At 46.6% G+C, this 18,312-nt stretch overlaps 5 protein-coding genes and 1 non-coding gene across 7 annotated transcripts; 3 read left to right on the forward strand and 3 right to left on the reverse strand.

Annotated features, from left to right (window-relative positions):
- Positions 1-3,191: 3,191 nt before the first annotated feature.
- LOC111071148 lies at positions 3,192-4,988 on the reverse strand. Of its 2 annotated transcripts, none has more exons than XR_002607460.2 (5): positions 4,784-4,988; positions 3,955-4,086; positions 3,807-3,851; positions 3,538-3,750; positions 3,192-3,462 (listed from the first exon to the last, which is right to left on the reverse strand). XR_002607460.2 is itself a non-coding variant. In XM_022362315.2 (5 exons), exons 1-5 carry the CDS (start codon positions 4,890-4,892, stop codon positions 3,382-3,384), a joined length of 570 nt encoding a protein of 189 aa, XP_022218007.2. In that variant the 5' UTR covers positions 4,893-4,984; the 3' UTR covers positions 3,192-3,381. The 2 variants fall into 2 exon arrangements, 1 of the variants encoding a protein (XP_022218007.2); XM_022362315.2 differs by having other exon boundaries at positions 3,965-4,086; positions 4,784-4,984.
- A 5,962-nt stretch (positions 4,989-10,950) lies between these two features.
- Positions 10,951-12,633, forward strand: LOC111071225. Its single transcript, XM_022362445.2, has 4 exons — positions 10,951-11,360; positions 11,834-12,215; positions 12,282-12,418; positions 12,479-12,633. Exons 1-4 carry the CDS (start codon positions 11,241-11,243, stop codon positions 12,566-12,568), a joined length of 729 nt encoding a protein of 242 aa, XP_022218137.1. The 5' UTR covers positions 10,951-11,240; the 3' UTR covers positions 12,569-12,633.
- On the reverse strand, positions 11,449-11,699 carry LOC121404787. Its single transcript, XR_005968217.1, has one exon. It is a non-coding gene; the product is annotated as a U11 spliceosomal RNA (small nuclear RNA).
- Positions 12,634-13,071: 438 nt separating the features above from the next.
- Positions 13,072-14,668, reverse strand: LOC111071121 (gustatory and odorant receptor 63a). The gene is made up of 3 exons (XM_022362279.2): positions 14,453-14,668; positions 14,235-14,384; positions 13,072-14,172 (listed from the first exon to the last, which is right to left on the reverse strand). The coding sequence occupies exons 1-3, from the start codon at positions 14,657-14,659 to the stop codon at positions 13,072-13,074; spliced, it is 1,458 nt and encodes a 485-aa protein (XP_022217971.2). The 5' UTR covers positions 14,660-14,668.
- A 269-nt stretch (positions 14,669-14,937) lies between these two features.
- Positions 14,938-16,617, forward strand: LOC111071223 (hsp90 co-chaperone Cdc37). Its single transcript, XM_022362443.2, has 4 exons — positions 14,938-15,071; positions 15,143-15,346; positions 15,406-16,065; positions 16,123-16,617. The coding sequence occupies exons 1-4, from the start codon at positions 15,039-15,041 to the stop codon at positions 16,420-16,422; spliced, it is 1,197 nt and encodes a 398-aa protein (XP_022218135.1). The 5' UTR covers positions 14,938-15,038; the 3' UTR covers positions 16,423-16,617.
- A 102-nt stretch (positions 16,618-16,719) lies between these two features.
- On the forward strand, positions 16,720-17,965 carry LOC111071224 (dnaJ homolog subfamily B member 13). The gene is made up of 2 exons (XM_022362444.2): positions 16,720-17,710; positions 17,777-17,965. Exons 1-2 carry the CDS (start codon positions 16,726-16,728, stop codon positions 17,890-17,892), a joined length of 1,101 nt encoding a protein of 366 aa, XP_022218136.1. The 5' UTR covers positions 16,720-16,725; the 3' UTR covers positions 17,893-17,965.
- Positions 17,966-18,312: the final 347 nt, after the last annotated feature.

The raw sequence follows: 18,312 nt of genomic DNA on the forward strand, positions 1-18,312 counted from the left end.
GCGGCTTACAAAAGGTTCTTTTGCACTCGCTGGCGGCAGGAAATCAGACGAACCCACCACACCACCCCTCCCACCACTCAACCCTCTGGTTCTCAAAAGGCCAAAAGGGATTGCACAACTTGAACGCCCATTTACAGGGTATAATTAAGTTAAGTCTTGGGCTGAACAGGAAAGAAAAGAACAAAAGTCGAGAGTCGAGAGAGAGAATTGACGGCACGGCACTCGTGTGCCACGGAAGGGGGTGTTGGAGGTGGGTGCAAGCAGGGCGGGAGCAGTGCTTCAGAGGTCAGAAAAATTCCTAGCTTGAGGGATATTTCCACACTTCAAAATGATTCCAAATAATTCCAAAATTATCCGTAAAAGTTAGGAATCTTACGGATTTCGAGCTTCCTTCAATCTGCCATACACATAAATTATATAATGCGATTTGCCGTAGCCTTTTAAAGCTTAAAATTCAATCGAATTCAATCACCTTTTGGTTTTCTTGAGCAGACTTCCTACCTCCCAAGACTACACTACGTCTAAGCCTGGGAAATGATTTAACATACATTTTCAGGCCCATCCACGCCCACAAGCGGTCGTGTGTACTCCCTTTCCCAGGCCACGGGATGGCGATGGCCCCTGCCCCTGCCCCCCAACGGTTGCAGTTTCGACACCTTGCGGCCAAAAGCTGAGGTTTGGATGGGCTCTCGACTTGGTCTGCCACTTGGACTTTGGGTTTTGTTTTTGGAGATCATAAATCAAGACGACGAAAGATCATTAAAAGAGAATCTCTGCTATCATAATAAAGAAATCACACGAGAAAACAAACGGAGATTGAGAGAGTGAGAGAGAGAAGGAGAGAGAGAGAGAAGTGACAGCGAGGGAATCGAGACTCGTCTTCGTCTCTTGTGATTTGATCGCTCAATCAAAATGATAAATGAAAATTAATATTTCTTAATGCTGTTTACAAAAGTGAGAATTGTGCACACACGAAATTTTGGAATGTTTTCTCATTGAGCTTTTTTTTTTTTGTTTGGCTTTTTTTTTTTTAGTGGGGTGGTGGCGGCTTGTGGATATCCATCTATGGGAAAGGCGCTGCGGTCGATTTTTCATTGCCGTTTGGTCATTGTTTGATAAGAATTATTGCAACATATCAATCACGATGTTAAGTGGATCTCCCTCCCTTCCTCTCCCTCTCTCGCACACTCTTCAGGTCCATGAAATGTGAGGGAACATGCATCAAGCAGCACGCAACGCAATATAACCACCGACAAATCCACAAAATGAAAACATTAAACGAGAACAACGGAAAACGGTCAGAAAATATAAAAAGGTACCCTGCCCCGGCGTTTGTATACCCAACTAAAACAACAGCCAGAAAGAGCAGAAAGAGCAGAAAGTTGTGGCAACCGACATTCATCAACATCAAAAACAAACAGCAAAAAGGCGCGAGGCACCACAACACACCACAAACATTGACTGGCAAGAGCCCCCCCCATACCCATACCCCATACCCCCATCCTGCATAGAGATGTATGTATGTATGTATTCCCATTGCCCAGTCCGGGGCGCCCATTTATATAGAGACGTCTCGAGGTGCTCGCCGCTTTTTGGCGGTTGTCGCGGTTTCTCTGAGCTCTCTGAATTATTATCCCGCACTTTAGTCGATTAATTGACTTTATAGCCGCAGTCCGAGAAGCGGTTGGAGATGGCTATATTATAGAGCCAGTAAGCCAATGGGGTTCCAATTAGACAGGGGTTTCGTGTGGTTGCCAAAGCAGCTGGGAAAGTCTTTTCCAAGCTGTGAGATGAATTACGGGCAGGGAAAAAATTAACTGATATCAGATATATGTACATATGTACATATGAAGACATCTCTTTAAGTTCGTTCCGTTTTGAGGCCCGTGTAAACAGTTCTAATGATACAGCCATTGAATCGTATTAAATCGTGTGACTAACCCCATAATACAACCATTATTTCCGTTATCAGCTCACATCGGGAATGACAATGACCGAAAACTGATGCCACTCTCGACCTAATCCAATTCAGAGGGGGGAACTGCTACCGCTACCGCTACCGTTGGCCTCCACTCAACCGAAAGAAAGGCTGACTTTAAGCAAATTAGCAATTCAACAAAAGTGTCGCCTCTGACTCACCGCCCCTCCTGCCGCCATCCTCTCACGCTTCAACGCAACGCCGTTCGCCTAATCGTGGCACGTGCTTCCACATATATAATCACAGGGCGGCGATGGGATGTCTGTGCCACTGGAAAAAAAAGGGTCGAACTACGGTTCGGGGATGGCGGATACGATGCGAGTTGAGAGTTGAGAGCAGATACTCGACTCGAGCAAGTTGTACAACACATAAAGATAATCCAATCTTATGCTGCTAATTTTACACAGCAGCAGTTGGAAGAGCACAGCAGAGCAGCCCGATCCGGATCCGCAACACAAAATTTCAGCTACCAAATAAAATCAAATCTCGTGTGAGGACGAGCGTGTGCAAATGTGGTTAGGACCCATGGATGTGACGACAGAGAAGACGGGCCATGGGGAGGATGAACTCGAGAACCCGGGGAGTAGCTGCTGGAAACCGCTGCAAGCTTTGCGAAAAACTTTGGCCAAAAAGAAAACCCTCAGCCTCAGACAAATAAATTCGATTATGTCCCGGACCCGCCCACAGAAGGGAATCCGGACCCCCTGCTGAGGCGCCACTCCTGGGCGGAGGCGGGGGCGTGGCGTGGCACTTTATTTTGTATTTTTTTTTTGCTGCTGCCGTTGATTTGTTTGTTTGGACAAAGTTTCTAGCCAGCGAGATGCCTAATTCGTTTATGAAATTCACTTTACATAGTTGAGCGAGTCCCAGGACCCAGGCATAAAATATGAAAATTCAATAAGCAGCCCAGCCCAGCCCAGGCAGTCCTTGAGCATCCCGCGCGCCTTGCCACTTGCCGCTTAATTGTGCGTCGCGTCGCCTCGCACCTGTACTGTGTACACGGCCCATGCCGCCAAGAGGCGAGGCACGTGCAACAGCCCAGAGAGTGATGATGTGAGACAGCGGGTGGGGAGACACACGCACGAACTGCATTCGCAAGTGGGCGTGCATAATTTATGCTGATTCTCATGGGAAACCAAACCCAACAAATTAAAAAACTAACTAAATAGCAAGGCAAATGGCTAAACTTTAAATAAACTAAAAGTTCAAGAGGTTAGAATGCCAAAATAATTTTAATAACCATCAAATTAAATCATACTTTTTAAATAATCTCTTTTTTCGTTTGAGTGAGATGCAAAAAATACAGGAACATAAAACATATTTCTTTTGATTGTCCTTAAGGTAACAAATTCCGAACAGATTGGATATTATTGAATGTATTTTGTACTGATGTGAAAACTTATTTAGTATATATCGTTATACAAATGCTTTGGAATGCCTTCTGGACCAAAAAATAGAGGATGTTGTTCCAAAGCTCCGAAAATCTAAAAAAATTAAATGAAACGCAAATTTCGTAAGCAAATAAAATAATTCTCCAATTTCGCGGGCTTGGAAATTACCTTCCTGGATTCTTCAGATGGAAATACAGCTACTATTTCGTCAAGTAAAGTGCATAATGTTTGCATTTTAATGGCATTGCGATTGGTGTCGACTTCACCTATGAGAAGTTTGACCATCAAATCTCTCTGTTCTTGACTGAGTGAGTTTTTAGTTTTGAAAGACTGAAGCACAGTCAGTCCCTCAGGAGATCTATTTATAAGTTGTTCCAAATTCTAGGCAATAAAAATAATTAGTAAAAAAAAGTTGTGATTTTTTGTAATCAAATTACTTTGTGCTGTACTCTAAAGTCTGTGTATCCCTTTATGTTTCCAAACTGTAATCAAAAGAGAGCGAAAACGTAATGGTATGTAGTTTGTATGTAAGTCTCAAATGTTTTGTTAGTATATGTTTGTAGGTCTTTGTATCTGTGTACCTACATTTATTTACCTCTGTCCGTTTCATCATTAAAATTTTTTCACGAAACTCGGCACGGGGACCGACTAAACGAATGGCGTCTTTGACATCCTCACTGTTCAAAAACTTCAAGCGATCGTATGTGACTTCTGCAGCTGGAAATTGGATATATTTGCGGGTAAAAGGGGTAAAATTTAAGTTTATTTTTAACTAATTTGCAGTCTAATTAATGCTAAAAGAGAGTCAGCGATAGATACAATAATGGGAAGAAACTCTAACTACTTTTCTGAAGTTCAAGACAAGACGTAAAATGAAGAAAACGTAGGGCGAAGAAGTAAATATGTACATATGTAAGTATGTATGCACATGTGCATATAAATTAATAATCTCCTCCCCACATGCATTCGAACTCTTCTAACCAATTGATATAAACAGGAGGCGCATGTGCTCACACATGCATATGTACATACATATGCACAAGTACAAGCGCGGACCCTGTTATAAAATGTTTTGCGACAGCCTTGAATAATTTTACATTCATACAATGTACGTACATTGTATAATCAATGCGTCTTTTCGGCAAGCAAAAGCACAGTTATAAAATAAATACATAGATCCGCAAGCAAAAAAAAACGTGCATCTACATGTGTATGTATGCATGTGAGTGTGTATTTAGCTGTAAAACCGGCGTTTTTGGCGTCTTATTTTTGTGCCGTTGCGCTCAGCTTTTGCTTGCGGATTGATCATGTTCAATCATGTTCGAGTGTAGGCAAGTGTATAATTATTTTTATTGCCCATATTGCATATGTTACTAGGTACAAATGTGTACAGGAATGGTTTGGTGTGTCTTACCTTTCAAGTCCTCAAACACAGATTCCATTTTGATATTCTTTAAGAACTCCCAAAGAGTATCGTACTCTATTACCTCTTTCTCTCCCTCCATTTCCAGATAATTTTGCATTGATTAGAAATAACACAAAGCACGAAGATTCGACACAGAACAACGAAACGAAGTCGCACAGAAAAAAAGCGCGCCGCACGCTCAATTTTGCATTCTATCAATAAAATATACCGCCTGACCCACAGAAATATACCCAAATATACCATGCCAAACTATACCGTAAATATACTGACGGACACGACAAGACGTTGATATTCCTCCCGCTCAGCTGATATTGCTATCGATACTATCGATAGCTTAAAAATGATCATGAATTGTTTCGATCCGTTTAAATTTAAACAAATTTCCAAATTTTGTGATAATGAGACTGTGCAAATTATTGTTACTCACATTTTACATCATTTTATGAGCAACTTGTGCGCCTTCCTAGGAAATTTTCCCTGTTTTAATGACCTTCTTCAACCCTTTCAACAAATGACACTCTCTAATTAGCTGCCACACATTACTTTCCACGCTTCATGCTCTGTCAATTGTCCGGGGCAACATCATTATCAACCGCCCTGCAATATGCGTACAAGAATTCGAAATTTAAAGCTAATTGCAGTTAGGTGCTCTCCTTGGCAATTAAAAGATCATTTCAGCCGAGTGCGGGCCGGGCCCTTCTCTTCATTAAATGTCAATTCGTTGACCTTCATTGACGCGCCTAATAACTTCATTAGTTGATGTTATTCGTAATTTCATCGAAAACCCCCTAAAAGAAAGGGTGACATAATGTCACTGTACCATTTTTAGTTAGGTTTTAATTGTCTTTAAGTGAAATGTTTGAAATTCGTTTGATTCCAGCCCGCATGACAGCAAGAAGAGAGACACGCAAACATTTCTCAGCTCCAGAATTTCTTGATGATTTTTTTTATGAATATATCCTGACGCAGCACCACCAAAAACAATTTCCTCCACTTCCTTGGCTCGGCTTTTTGTCATTATTCACACTGCAGTGATTCCCCAGCATCAGCACCAGCAGCGGCAGAGACATTATTCCCAAAAAGGCAAACGAAAACGAGGATGGGAAACCCAAAGGACATCCACAGGATGGCAGAAAAAAACTTTGATGCTTTGTAGAAAATTCATAAAACTTCCGGTTGGCAGGGAGGGGCTGCTGGGTAGGCCTTGGGGTCTGCAAACAAGAAAATGGCGCATTTTAAAGCCTCGAACAGGCAGCAGGAGGAGGAGAAAAAACAAAGTACAAGGAAATTTTCCATGTCAAGAAATGTTTCAAAGTTGAAGGCAGCAGCGCTTGCCGCCATTTTCTCTGTGTCTCCTTCGCTCTCTCGCGCTCCCTTAGCCTTCTTAGGGGTTGTGTGTGTGCTTATTCCACCCCCGCTTGGAGCTTCGTTTTTTTTTTTTGCTTTTTTTTGTTTTTGCTGTGTGAGGGTTGAAAGCAAAAATAAACAAAAATCAAAGTTGCAAATAAGAAGAAACTACAAAGTAAGTTAGCATAAAAAAAAGTTTAGCGGCGCCTTGTTTTTCGGAAGTTTCAACATCTCGAGGGGCGGTCGTGTGGGGTAGGGCATACTTAGCCCATACCACCCCCAAAGTGAACACCACCCACAAGCAGACACAAAGACGGATGAACGGACGGACAAAAGATTCTGTCGAGCACTTTTCGTGCAACAAAAGCCGGAAACAGTCGGCAAAAAAAAAAAAGAAAAAGAAGCTGAAGAAAAACTCAGTCAACATCCTCTCAAGTGCTTCCTTCGCTGCCTTCTCCTGCCTGCTCCTGCTCCTGCCACTCGAGGCATGTGGCTCTGCTACACTCTCCTTAACTCCCCTAACCCCCACACTGCCCCTCAAATCGCAGCTACTTCTCAGCATGCAGCCAGCGATGTGGCCGCTCAGCCAAGCGCAAGGACAACGACGATGGAGACGATGGAGAAACGACAGCGATGCTCCCTCACCTTGCTCATGCTGATCACGTCTATTTATTGTGCACATAATATGGCAGCAGCTCCATCTCTCTGGTTCAGCTGTAGCTGCTCAGTTCCTCCGCCATCTGGCTGCCTGCCTCCTCGGGGCTACGTGCGACGCATGCATCGCTGGACACGCTGCCTGCTTTGGGGGATTCAACCTACCCACTGCTGCTCCTCCCTCTCCCTCTCCCTCTCTCTTTCTCTTTTAGTTATTTCTTTTGCTTTCTTTTTTCTATTCCTATTCTCCTCCACGGCAAAATTCAATTATCGAATGCGAATTTTTCCTCTCTTCCACTCGCTTTTCTTTCTCTGTTTTCTGTGTGCTGTGTTCTGCTTTCTGTGCTCTGTTCCTTTTGTACTTTTTTTTTTTTTTTCGTTTCCGCTTCGCATGATTTTTTGTTTCAGCCAAAAGCATCCCAAGACGAACTTTCAGCGTATCAGCATTTATTTGCTGTTGATTTATGCAGCGAACACGGTCCCCAGCAGCCCTGGGACTGCTACACCAAACCCCACCCCAGCCCATAAGGCATCCCACAGGCAGGGTACCTAACCACCCACTATGCTCATTCAGTCAAACAATCGCCTGCCTGCCTGCCTGGCTGCCTGACTGCCTGCCTGCCTGCCTGTCGACATCATCCAACATCCACAACGTTGTTGAATATTTGCCAAGTATGCTGATTGAATTTTTTCCAGTTGACTAAATGATATCAAGGATATTTGCCAGACCAGCGCAGCAGCGCCTGACAGCTCCTGACAGACACGCAGACTGGTCCGAGTCCCTGCAGCAGCGTGGCGACTGTCTTTAAGCCAAAGCTGATAACTTTTTTTGGGCTATATTTGTACCTTTAGGACAACACTGATTAGATATAGCCAAAGGGCAGTTAAATATTGCATAACTATTAGCTACAAATAAATATGAATGGGGGGCAAACGAATTGTAGCCCCAGTGCTGGCATATGCCTGCTAAATGGTCTCCTACTATATGCCAGAGACATATTATTTAACAGAGAGTACTCCAAATTAAATAGCAATTTATTGGAGCCAAAAACCCCGCCCATATCTGACACCAAGCAGCCTGCCTTAATCCGTGTTGCAGCTAATGTTTGCTGCACAAGTACGAGTATCCCTCATCATCGCATACGAGCAACTTGCCCCGCCATTCATCGGCATCTGTAAACCATTTAAGCAGCGCTGGCATATTGTCACTTTCCAATATTTAGACAGGCGGAGACGGGCAGGGCAGGGCCGACTAGTAATAATCATGTTTGATAAGCGTAAAGCGAGCATGCATTTTGCAAATACACGAATGAGGATTCATTCGATCGGATGGACCACAACCATCTGCCCACGCCCACATTGCATTCGGGGCGTAATTAACACTTGTGTGTGTGTGTGTGCCCCAGCAGCCAGCAGCCAACAGCCAACAGCCAACAGCTCTGATGCTGCCGAACTATTTGAATCCTTTTGGCATCCCCTGCAATAATTAATATGCCCAACGTGCGGCAGGACCAACTCAATGTACCACCGAGCCTTGGGCAGGGGTGGGGCGCCCTAGGTTAGAGTTGGTGTGGCATAAAAGGCGTTAAATTGACACAATTGAACAGCACCACCACCCCCCCTTGAGACTTGAGTGTGTGCACCAGCCAACGAGGGGGGTGCTGTGCAGGGGGTGCACGTTTAATCGCAAATGCTAACATCTTCATCATCATCATCACCACGGAACTGAAACGGCAAGAGTTGCCGTGCCGCAAAAATGCGCGACAAAAGTCATCGATGCGATGCGTTGGGTTGGCTTTGGGGCTGCAAATTTATACGAGGCGGAACGGCATGCAGATGACAATACGGCCCCCCACCCAAATGCTCCTCTCTACGTTGTGTTTGGCCTATGCAAATATGTGCGACAATTGATATTTTGGGTAAACATGCGAATCCGTATCCGAAAACGTGACAACGCTTCCCCGTGGTGGTGCTGGGGGGCCTGGGGGCTGCCACTGGGCATGCATTGAGCGGTGTGAAATGTTTAGCCAAAATTATGTAAATGATAGCATGGTCTGAAGTAACTGAGGAAGCATTGTGTGTGTGGTGTGTGTGTGTGTGTGTGTGTGGGTTGATTTTATGCGTGATCTCTTGGATATGAAAACTAAAAATGCAATGGCCTTTTATTGCTTTGCATGTAATTGCTGCACAGCTTACACATGGCCACGTCTGCGTGCCACTCCACGACCCACCCCAACAATCTTTTGGATAGTCTGCCTGCAAGCCTGCAAGCCTGACTGTCAAAACAGGCAAACAAATTGTGCAAATAAGTCGCGGAAATGTTATTTATGTTCATAAGATTTTCTGTGATTAAATCTGCCTTGCCCCTCGCCACTCTCTCGGGCAATGACAAGAGGCTGCAGCTCCAAATGTGTCAGCATCGGTTGCATATTAATGGCCCGGAGGTGTGCATGCCAATTGTCATGCGCTGAAATGCTTGTTAACAAACGGCGATTGCTTTTCGGTTAGCGCTACACAGTGCCCCCCACAGTCCCCCCCCTGTCCCACACCACTCTACAGATCCACCTCTCGAATCTCAGTTGATCTCCCACTCCTCCTTGGGTTTCTTCTTTTTTTTTTTTCTTTTTTTTAATCAAAAGCAGTCGACGTTCCGTTCCATGTTGAATGCTTTTGCTGCAGTTTGCGCGCTCCTCCCCCGTGGCAATAACGCCACACATTTGTAATGTTGCTTCTGTTTTTATGCTGAAAGAGAAGCCACCACCAGAGGATGGGGAAGAGCAAGAGGAAGAACCCTCCTCCAGAGGGTAAGTTGGCCCATCCAGCTCTTAGATGCATTTTACAAGTTACTTTAAGGCAATCAATTTGTAGTCGGAGTAGGGAGTCGGGAGTCAGAGTGCTCGGCAGGGCATGGGGTTGGAAAAACCAATCAAAAGAGCGTTGCGAACGCAAATTGAACGGCAAATGGTTGCAAGATGATATTTCAATACACTCGACTCACCTGCAACCTGGTCTGCCCCCTGCCCCCTGCCACTGCCCCTGGATCCAGCTGGATCCACTGGGGCCATAAATTATCGCCGGGCGACGCCTGCGCGTAGTTTTCTTACTTTTTTGCAGTTATGATTATCGCGCCAGGTTCGTTTCGGTTTGGTTTGGTTCTGTGACTCCTCCAAGTTCTGCACTGAAGGAAGTTCTTTGTGTGCAAACAAATGTAAAAAATTTTTAATTGACTTTTGGATTTTTTTTTTTTAGTTGTTGTTGCTGCTGCTGCTGCTGTTGCGCCACCGCCAGTTGCACTTTTATGGCCCCTCGCGTGCATGGCAGCTTAAAAGTTAATAAAACACGCCCAATGATAACAAGCCGGCAGAAAACAACGTGGAATATATTGCCCCTGAGGTCTTCATCATGCAGCCAGGCCAACATTGTGAGCACTCTCTGATCTTAGCCCTATAGTTGGAGTCCCACATCCTCACCAGCATTGGCATCGGCATCGGCATCGGTTTCCATTTGGCAGGGCAGCCTCCGCTCGAAGCTCGTAGAAAAACAATCAATTAAGGGCCCACAAGTAGCTGGCCGTGCAGCGGGAGCGCCATCGTTGAACAGGCTGCCGCTGCAGAGGATGAGGATGAGTATGGGCTGCCCAGTGGCAACACGACACGACTTTGATTCCCTTCGCTTGCCGACGACGACGACTGCCTTGTCCAGAGAGCTCCATGACGGGAGTTTTATGAGCTGCTTTGGCAAAATTTATGTTACATTTTTATAGTTCAGTGTAAATTGACTTTTAAAATGCAAAAATTTATCATAGCAACGGGCAGAGTGCAGTGTGGGGCGGGGTGGGGAGTGGAGGTAGGTGAAGCGCCAAGTTTAATTGCTTTCTTAGTGGCGCGATGTGGCAACTCTGGCGGCAGCTTTGGCCAACGGCAAAAAGCTCTTCAAAACTCGCGCGATAAAAATCAACCCCGAAAAAAAATGCAAGCAAACGACGAAGCAGAAGCTTGTGGCAACCTTATTTATGCCTGCCACAAGGGCAGAGAGAGTGGCGCGCACAAAAGCTCAAACTCCGTGGGAAAAGTGCCCCAAAACAAAGCACCCCCCCCTAGCCCCCCTTAGAGAATAGTGTTAGTCAAACCAAATTGATGAAAGCCCAGCCAGACCTTGGCTCGTCCGACGCGTCGTGTTTTTTCTAGTGCAATTTGACCCACAAGCCCAAGCACTGTGGGGGAAAAGCTTTTTCGGTTGCGTGGGTGGTGGTGCTGGGTGCCCCAATTTAACCTTCCCTGCCGCGACAAGCGAGACAACAAACCAAAAACCAAAACCAAAACCTCAATTGCATGACGAAACGAAACATCCGCGGAACAGTTTGCGACGCATTTTGTGTGCACAAGAAATAAAAAATCCATAAATTGATTGGGCAGCAAAAACATTAAACGAAAATCCACGAAAAATGCTGCTTGCCACGGGAAAATTGAGCTGCTGTTGCCGTCGCCTCTGGGATCGTCTGATGGCGCCGCTAACACCCAGGAACCTAAGGACAACGGCCATGCTGACGAGCATATTTCAATTGGTGAGTGCAAAGGAAACGGAGACAGAATGGAAACTAGCAAAAGGATAGGTGGGAATATTCCCTTATATAAATCAATGCATTAATCAGGTGGGGCGCAGCGCACAGGTCCGTTGCCAAACGGACCATTGCAAGGTGCAGCTGTCAAGCCCCACATTCAAAAATTGAGCCTCGGATATGCAAAGCCATACCCCACTGGGCACACAGGGATGGATCCATCGAAGGGGCGAGCAGATTGGAAACTCGCCACCCGCCACCCGAAGGTTGCAAGATGGTCCCAATGGCGCAGTGCGACTCGGCTTGCTAATTGGTGCTAGCAACCCTGACTCGGATACCCTTTTTGAAGCAAGAAGCTTAATGTGCGGCAACTCCATGGCAGCAGAGCCAAAACCAGTTGGGAATTTCAATGCGCAAAAAGATCGCTGCTCGAGCTTTTTTTTCTTCTAATGTTTCTCTTTGTTTCTCTCTACCCGCAGCTGGTTTCGCATTGTATTTTGTTCTTTATGCTGCTGTGCCTGGCACATGCGGAGCAGATCCATCGTCTGCTTGAGCTGGATATATTGGATCAGAAGGACAATGGCTTCTACACTATGGCACCGTTTCACAACGATCTGAGACTGCGCTCGGCCGCCGAGCTGTCGGACGCCATGGAGAAGTTCCTGTACATTATGGTTGGTGTCTCTTCCGCCTATGCTCTGTGCGCCATCTGCCTGTTCTTTGGGGTCTACAAGAGTCGACCGGGTCTGATCATACCCTGGCTGGTGACCGAGTTCCTCTGCATTATGGGCTGCGCTGTGTTAATCTTTATGCTGCGCGACACCAAGCTGACAATGCTATTTTGCGGCAATGTGCCCTTCTGTGAGTTGCTCCAAATATATATTGAATTTCCACGGACTCTAATTCTTTTAATCCCTTTAATCCTAGTTATCATCTGCTATTCTCTGCTCAGCATGGACTGCATCAAGTGGTATTCGATGCACAGCTTCTATCAGAGTTTGCGCACCATAAACAAGCTCAGGGAAATTGCCACTGTGGCCATACCCTGTCCGGCACCAGGAGCCGTAAGTGGCGATCCACATCCCAGAGCTGGCAATTATTTAAGTTATTTTTTTCTTTGGCAGATTCCCTATCATTTCCGTCGCGAGCACATGTACTTGGGCAGCAATGGCTACAAGCATATACTCACCGAATGCCCAGATGGACAGAAGTAGATCGTAGCTCCTGGGCTCCTACAACTAAATGAGCGTTAAACAACAAGTTCTTAAACTTCCCTATCCAAAAAGGTGTCTTGAAAATTGTCTTACAAATTCTGGTTTTTCTTTTCTGTTTTTTTTTTTTTTTTTTTTTTTTTTTTTTGTTCCAAAATTTGTGTGATATGGAAACAGCAGAGTACTATTTTAGATAGCCAACGAAACGGATCGAGAGGAGGCCTCCCTGTGTGTGTGCATCCATCCCAATCGATCAACTCGAATCAGCCATATCTTTTGTTGGCATATTCATAAACTATTTTTGTGGTAGTAGTGCTTAGCCGGGCCTATAAATCTAAATCTAAATCTAAATCTATATATAATCCGTGTAGTTTGTGAATGTCGTTAATTAAACTTCAGCACTTAAATAAAGTTAGCAAAAAACAAAAAAAATAAAAACAGAGGAAACCCTCAACCAAAAAAGCAGCTAAATAATTCTAATATTTGGCCATGGTGCGTATACAGCTCTATCCCCTATGCCCACGACCCTGTTTAGTGCCAGCCGTTGGCTTTGTGGTGGCTGTGCTTGCTGTGGCGCTCACCAGAGTCATATCATTGCTCAGACTATCCATGAGCATGTCCACCACTGTGACATTTGTGCCGCCATCCGAGTCGCCCTTGTCCGTGGGTATACTTATTTGGAACTGCAGCAGCACCACCAAATACGTGACCATTGTGGTGAGCAGACCCTTGAACAGGCTCCGGTTCACATCGAAGAAACCGCCGCAGTTGATGGTCGAGGGATTCATTTCGGTGGCACGCAGAAACATATTGATCTCCGTCTGGGCATCCGAGTTCATCCAATTGAGTTCCACCATCAGCAGTTTCTTCTGGAAATTGGTGCGCACATTCACCGAGGCGTAGTGCGCCTCATCGCAGATGTAGAACAGCAGACCAATGTTCCACAGAGCCGTGATGGTCAGTCCAATATCCTTGATGCCGAATCCCTCCGACAGCTGCGACATCAGGCCGTAAATCGACAGGGTGATGATGAAGAACAGATACAGGCTCATAAACACAAACGTATAGCACATGGCATTGCCCGTGTCCCGCGTGAGTTTGCTCAGCCGTAGCCAGAGGACGCGATAGTCGGCCACCATGGCGGCGGGACCAATGTGCTTGAGCGCCTTCTGGAAACGCTCCGCCAGCAGGTGAGCCGTGATGCTCATGGCCTCGCAAATCAGGAACCACCAAGCGCCCAGCATGGCCGTCAGATTGTCCAGAATGCAGTACGGCACCACCTGATTGATGTTCAAATCGGACATGGTAATGTGCGTAATCACAACCGACAGCACCGACAGAATGGGCAGCACAATGGCAATGTAGAGCGCCTTCTGGCGCAGACGCAGCGGCAGGCTGTGCCCGGAGATCTGATAGTACAGCACCTCGAAGTCATCCCAGTCGTTGAAGAGCTTGGCAATCTTCCTCGCCTCGTACCACAGTATCGGTATAATCATAATTGGCAGAATGTTGACCAGAAACAGATACGCAATCACCGCCTCCTCGAAGGGGCCGCTCAGCGAGCGTACAATGTGAATGCGATTGTTGGCCACATAGCCCACATAGCACTGGGGGGGAGGGAAGAGTAAAACCTTTGTGAATTTATTCTTGCCACAGTCCAAGGACTCACCGCCAACAGCATGAAGAACACCACCGAGTAGACAAACGAGGCCGAACTCATTTCGAACTTGGCACGGGCCGGACCACGTCGGACAATGGGTAGGACACCAATGATGCGCAGAAACCAATTTACAGGCGCAATATTCCTATAGAAAACGCTCTAAACAAAAAAGGGAAAAGGGATAATCTACACAAAACAAGCCACCAAATTCGAATGATTCAACTGACTGGCGTAAATTCTGGATTATTGGAGGCCGTGCTGTCCGAGCTCTTTTTCCTTTCATTGGGTGGCGGCTGGTAGTCAGCGTCCAAACGCTCGGCCAGGCCAATGGAGTACTTGCGCACACCGTACAAATACGCCTGGGCATTGCCACTGTTGATGGGCTTGGCATTGTGGAATACCGCATCCTTTTTACGTCTGTAATAGTTGGCCATTTTAGAGAAACTGTGAGAAATTTTCTTGTCCATGGCCTTTTAGCACCAGACATTGGCATTAGGCATGCATTCGGACACGCCCCGTATTGACCACGCCCTATTTACATTGCGGCTAGAGTTTTAGTTTCCTGTTGATTTGCATTGTTTGTCTTTTGAATGCATTAACCTTAGCCTAATGTCCCAATTTCGAATTTGTGTCAATGGCGCGCATCCACCATCACACACTTTCCAGCACTAGCCCCTCGAAACACTTGACAGCACTCACGATAGCGATAGCGATAGGCCACACACAATCGATACGACTTTTCCAGAAATTCCACAAAAAAATAAAAGCAAAAAAGCATTCTACCGAAAAATTAACGTGAACAAAGCTATCAAAATGGTTGACTACAGTAAATGGAAGAACATTGAGGTGAGTGCGAGCGATAATAGCGTACGGAGGCGTGTTTACGAGCCGGCGTCTGGCCCGCGTGCACTTTGCAGATTTCTGATGATGAGGACGACACGCACCCGAACATTGATACGCCCTCACTGTTCCGATGGCGGCACCAGGCGCGTGTGGAGCGCATGGAGGAAATGGACAAGGAGAAGGAGGAGATGAAGAAGAAACGACAAAGCATCCAGGCTCGCCTCCTGGATGTCAAGGAGCGCATCAGCAAAAAAGATGGCGATGAAGCCGCCCTCAAGGTAAGTTACTGCCCAAATTCATGGCTTTCAGCCAGTAATTCACCAGCAATCCCGTGTAGAAAGAGCTGGAGAAGATCGAGAACGAGGGCAAGGAACTGGATCGCGTGGAGAACGAGGTGTTGAAGAAGGAGAAGAAAACGCCCTGGAATGTGGACACAATCAGCAAGCCGGGCTTCGAGAAGACCGTCATCAATAAGAAGGCCGGTCGCAAGCCAGACGAGAACCTGTCGGAGGAGGAGCGGGAGCAGCGCATGAAGCAGTTCGTCAAGGAGAACGAGAAGCTGTGCAAACAATACGGCATGCTGCGCAAATACGACGACTCCAAGCGCTTCCTCCAGGAGCATCTGCAGTTGGTGTGCGATGAGACGGCCAACTATCTGGTCATTTGGTCAATCAACCTGGAGATGGAAGAGAAGCACGAACTGATGGCTCACGTGGCCCATCAGTGCATCTGCATGCAGTACATCCTCGAGCTGGCCAAGCAGCTGGACGTGGATCCACGCGCCTGTGTCAGCTCGTTCTTCTCAAAGATCCAGTCCTGTCTGCCCGAGTACCGCCAACAGTTTGAGAGCGAGATCAAGGGTTTCAAGGAGCGAATCCAAAAGCGAGCACAGGAAAAGGTTGCGGAGGCCATGGCGCAGGCAGAGGAGGAGGACCGTCAAGAACGCATGGGCCCCGGTGGCCTGGACCCAGCCGATGTCTTTGAATCCCTGCCCGACGTAAGTTAATTTCTCAAATAAATGTTTTTAAACCAAACGAGACGATTCGCCTTGCAGGAGCTGAAAGCCTGTTTCGAGTCGCGTGACGTGGAGCTGCTGCAAAAGACGATTGCCGCAATGCCCGTGGATGTGGCCAAGCATCATATGAAGCGTTGCGTCGACTCGGGCCTGTGGGTACCAAACGCGGCCGACATGCCACAAGGAGCCGACGATGAGGAAGACGCTGATGCTACTGCTACTGGTGCTGGTGCTGAAACTGCTGGCGGTGCCAGCATGGAAAAGACCGACGATGCCAAGTCGGAAAGTGCCAAGGAGGAGCCCATTTACACTGGCGTCAGCACCGACGATGTTGACTGATTGGCTGCGGCAAATCGTGTTGCCTGTTCCATCTTCACTATAAGTCTAATCTTAACGTCCTGTCCCACCACCCCCGCGCACACACACACACACACGCACGCACGCATGCATATAATACCCAAATTCATTCATCCAAAGCCTTTCCAAGTTGAGTTTTTGTATATAATTTGAATAAAGTCAGCTAAATTCTCAGTACGCATTGCCTTAACCCAGTCGCCCGTCGCCTGTCCCGTCGTCTGCCTCTCCTCTGTCACATTCGTAACGTAATTAAATCCCACAAATAAACCAAAAATCTATTGCAAAATGAATCGTCCGGAGCTGGACTACTATGCGGTGCTCGATATGCCGAGGAGTGCCACCAAGGAGCAGATTACACTGGCCTATCGGCGCCTCGCCATACGTCTCTGTCCGCACAGGGACAAGAAGGATGCGCAGGACTTTGTGCCCCTCGCCCAGGAGGGTCGACTGACGCATCTGGCGCCCATGGCAGAGACCAAGCAATGGGCGTACGTCAACATGGCCTTCGATGTGCTGGGTAACGATCTGTATCGCGCCATTTACGACCGCTACGGCGAGGCGGGTCTCTTTCAGGGCGTGATGCTGCCCAATGGCTACTTTCCGCCGTATCAATATCACGGCGAACACATGAAGGTCTACGAAGGCGTCTTTGCCAGCTACTCACCGTATGCCAATGTCATCGATGCCATAACCAATCCGCCCAGCCTGTATGCCACCAAGAATATGGGCATTGGGGTGCGCAGCAAAGATGCCGATACGGAGAAGATTATTGAGCTGTCCCTGGAGGAGGTGCGCTCGGGCTGTGTTAAGCTGATGCATGTGTGGCGCCAGGAGATTGTCGACGCCAAGGAGTCGCGACTGGAGAAGCGCAAGCACACGCTGAAGCTGACCATTGCCCCAGGCACTACGGCTGGCACACGCTTCTGCTTCAAGGAGGAGGGGGATCGTTATCCCGCCTCCATTCCGGGCGACATTATCTTTATAGTCGCCGACAGGCCGCATCCGGACTTTGAGCGTCGCAACCTTCACGATCTTGTCTATCGCTATGACATTGACATAAGCCAGGCACTGACTGGCTTCATTTTCTTCATCTCCACGCTGGACAAGCGCCAGCTGAAGATCGTCATCACGGATGTGGTGCAACCGGGCTACAGCAAGGTGATTCCATTGGAGGGTCTGCCCAAGTGCCGCAATCTGGATGCAGTGACTGCCATCAAGGAGGCCAACAAGAAAATTGACCAATTCGGCGACCTCATAATTGAGTTTAATTGTGCGTCAAGCTGCCCGTCTTCGAATTCCCGCCAAAAAGTAATTACTGTGTTTTATTTAATTGCAGATATTTTCCCCACGTATTTGACGCCCACAATGAAGTGCCTGACGCGCGAGTTCTTCCGTGAGTTCCACAAGATGGAAGTGGAACTGCAGGAGGAGGAAGAGAGGAGCATGCTGTAGGGAGATATGTGCCCTGCAAAGCTAAACAAATTTCAAGTAATTTTCAAATAAATTAAATCTGTTTGAGTTCAAAGGCCCCGCCAGCAACAAATGTTGCAAATTTAATAATCTTTCATATTACTGGCTGGGTGATCTGTTCATCCTCCTCCAGCTTCCAGCATGTTAGTAATTAGTAAACTTAATTTTTTAAATTTTAAAGTTCATAACAAATGGCAAACAGCTGAGCGCCAGGGCTGCAGAAAAGTAAACAGTTCCTTGCAATCAGTTCATTGAACTACAGTGGCACGAAATTAGTCAGCGCAAGCTTCACATTCTACAATTTTTATATTATAAATGGATATTTTTAAATTTTAAATATACGCATATACATACTAAACAATATATAAAGTATCATAGTACTTAAAAATACAAGTGAAAACG

This window comes from Drosophila obscura, unplaced genomic scaffold (genome assembly GCF_018151105.1).
Source record: "Drosophila obscura isolate BZ-5 IFL unplaced genomic scaffold, ASM1815110v1 contig_1, whole genome shotgun sequence".
Taxonomy (NCBI): domain Eukaryota; kingdom Metazoa; phylum Arthropoda; class Insecta; order Diptera; family Drosophilidae; genus Drosophila; species Drosophila obscura.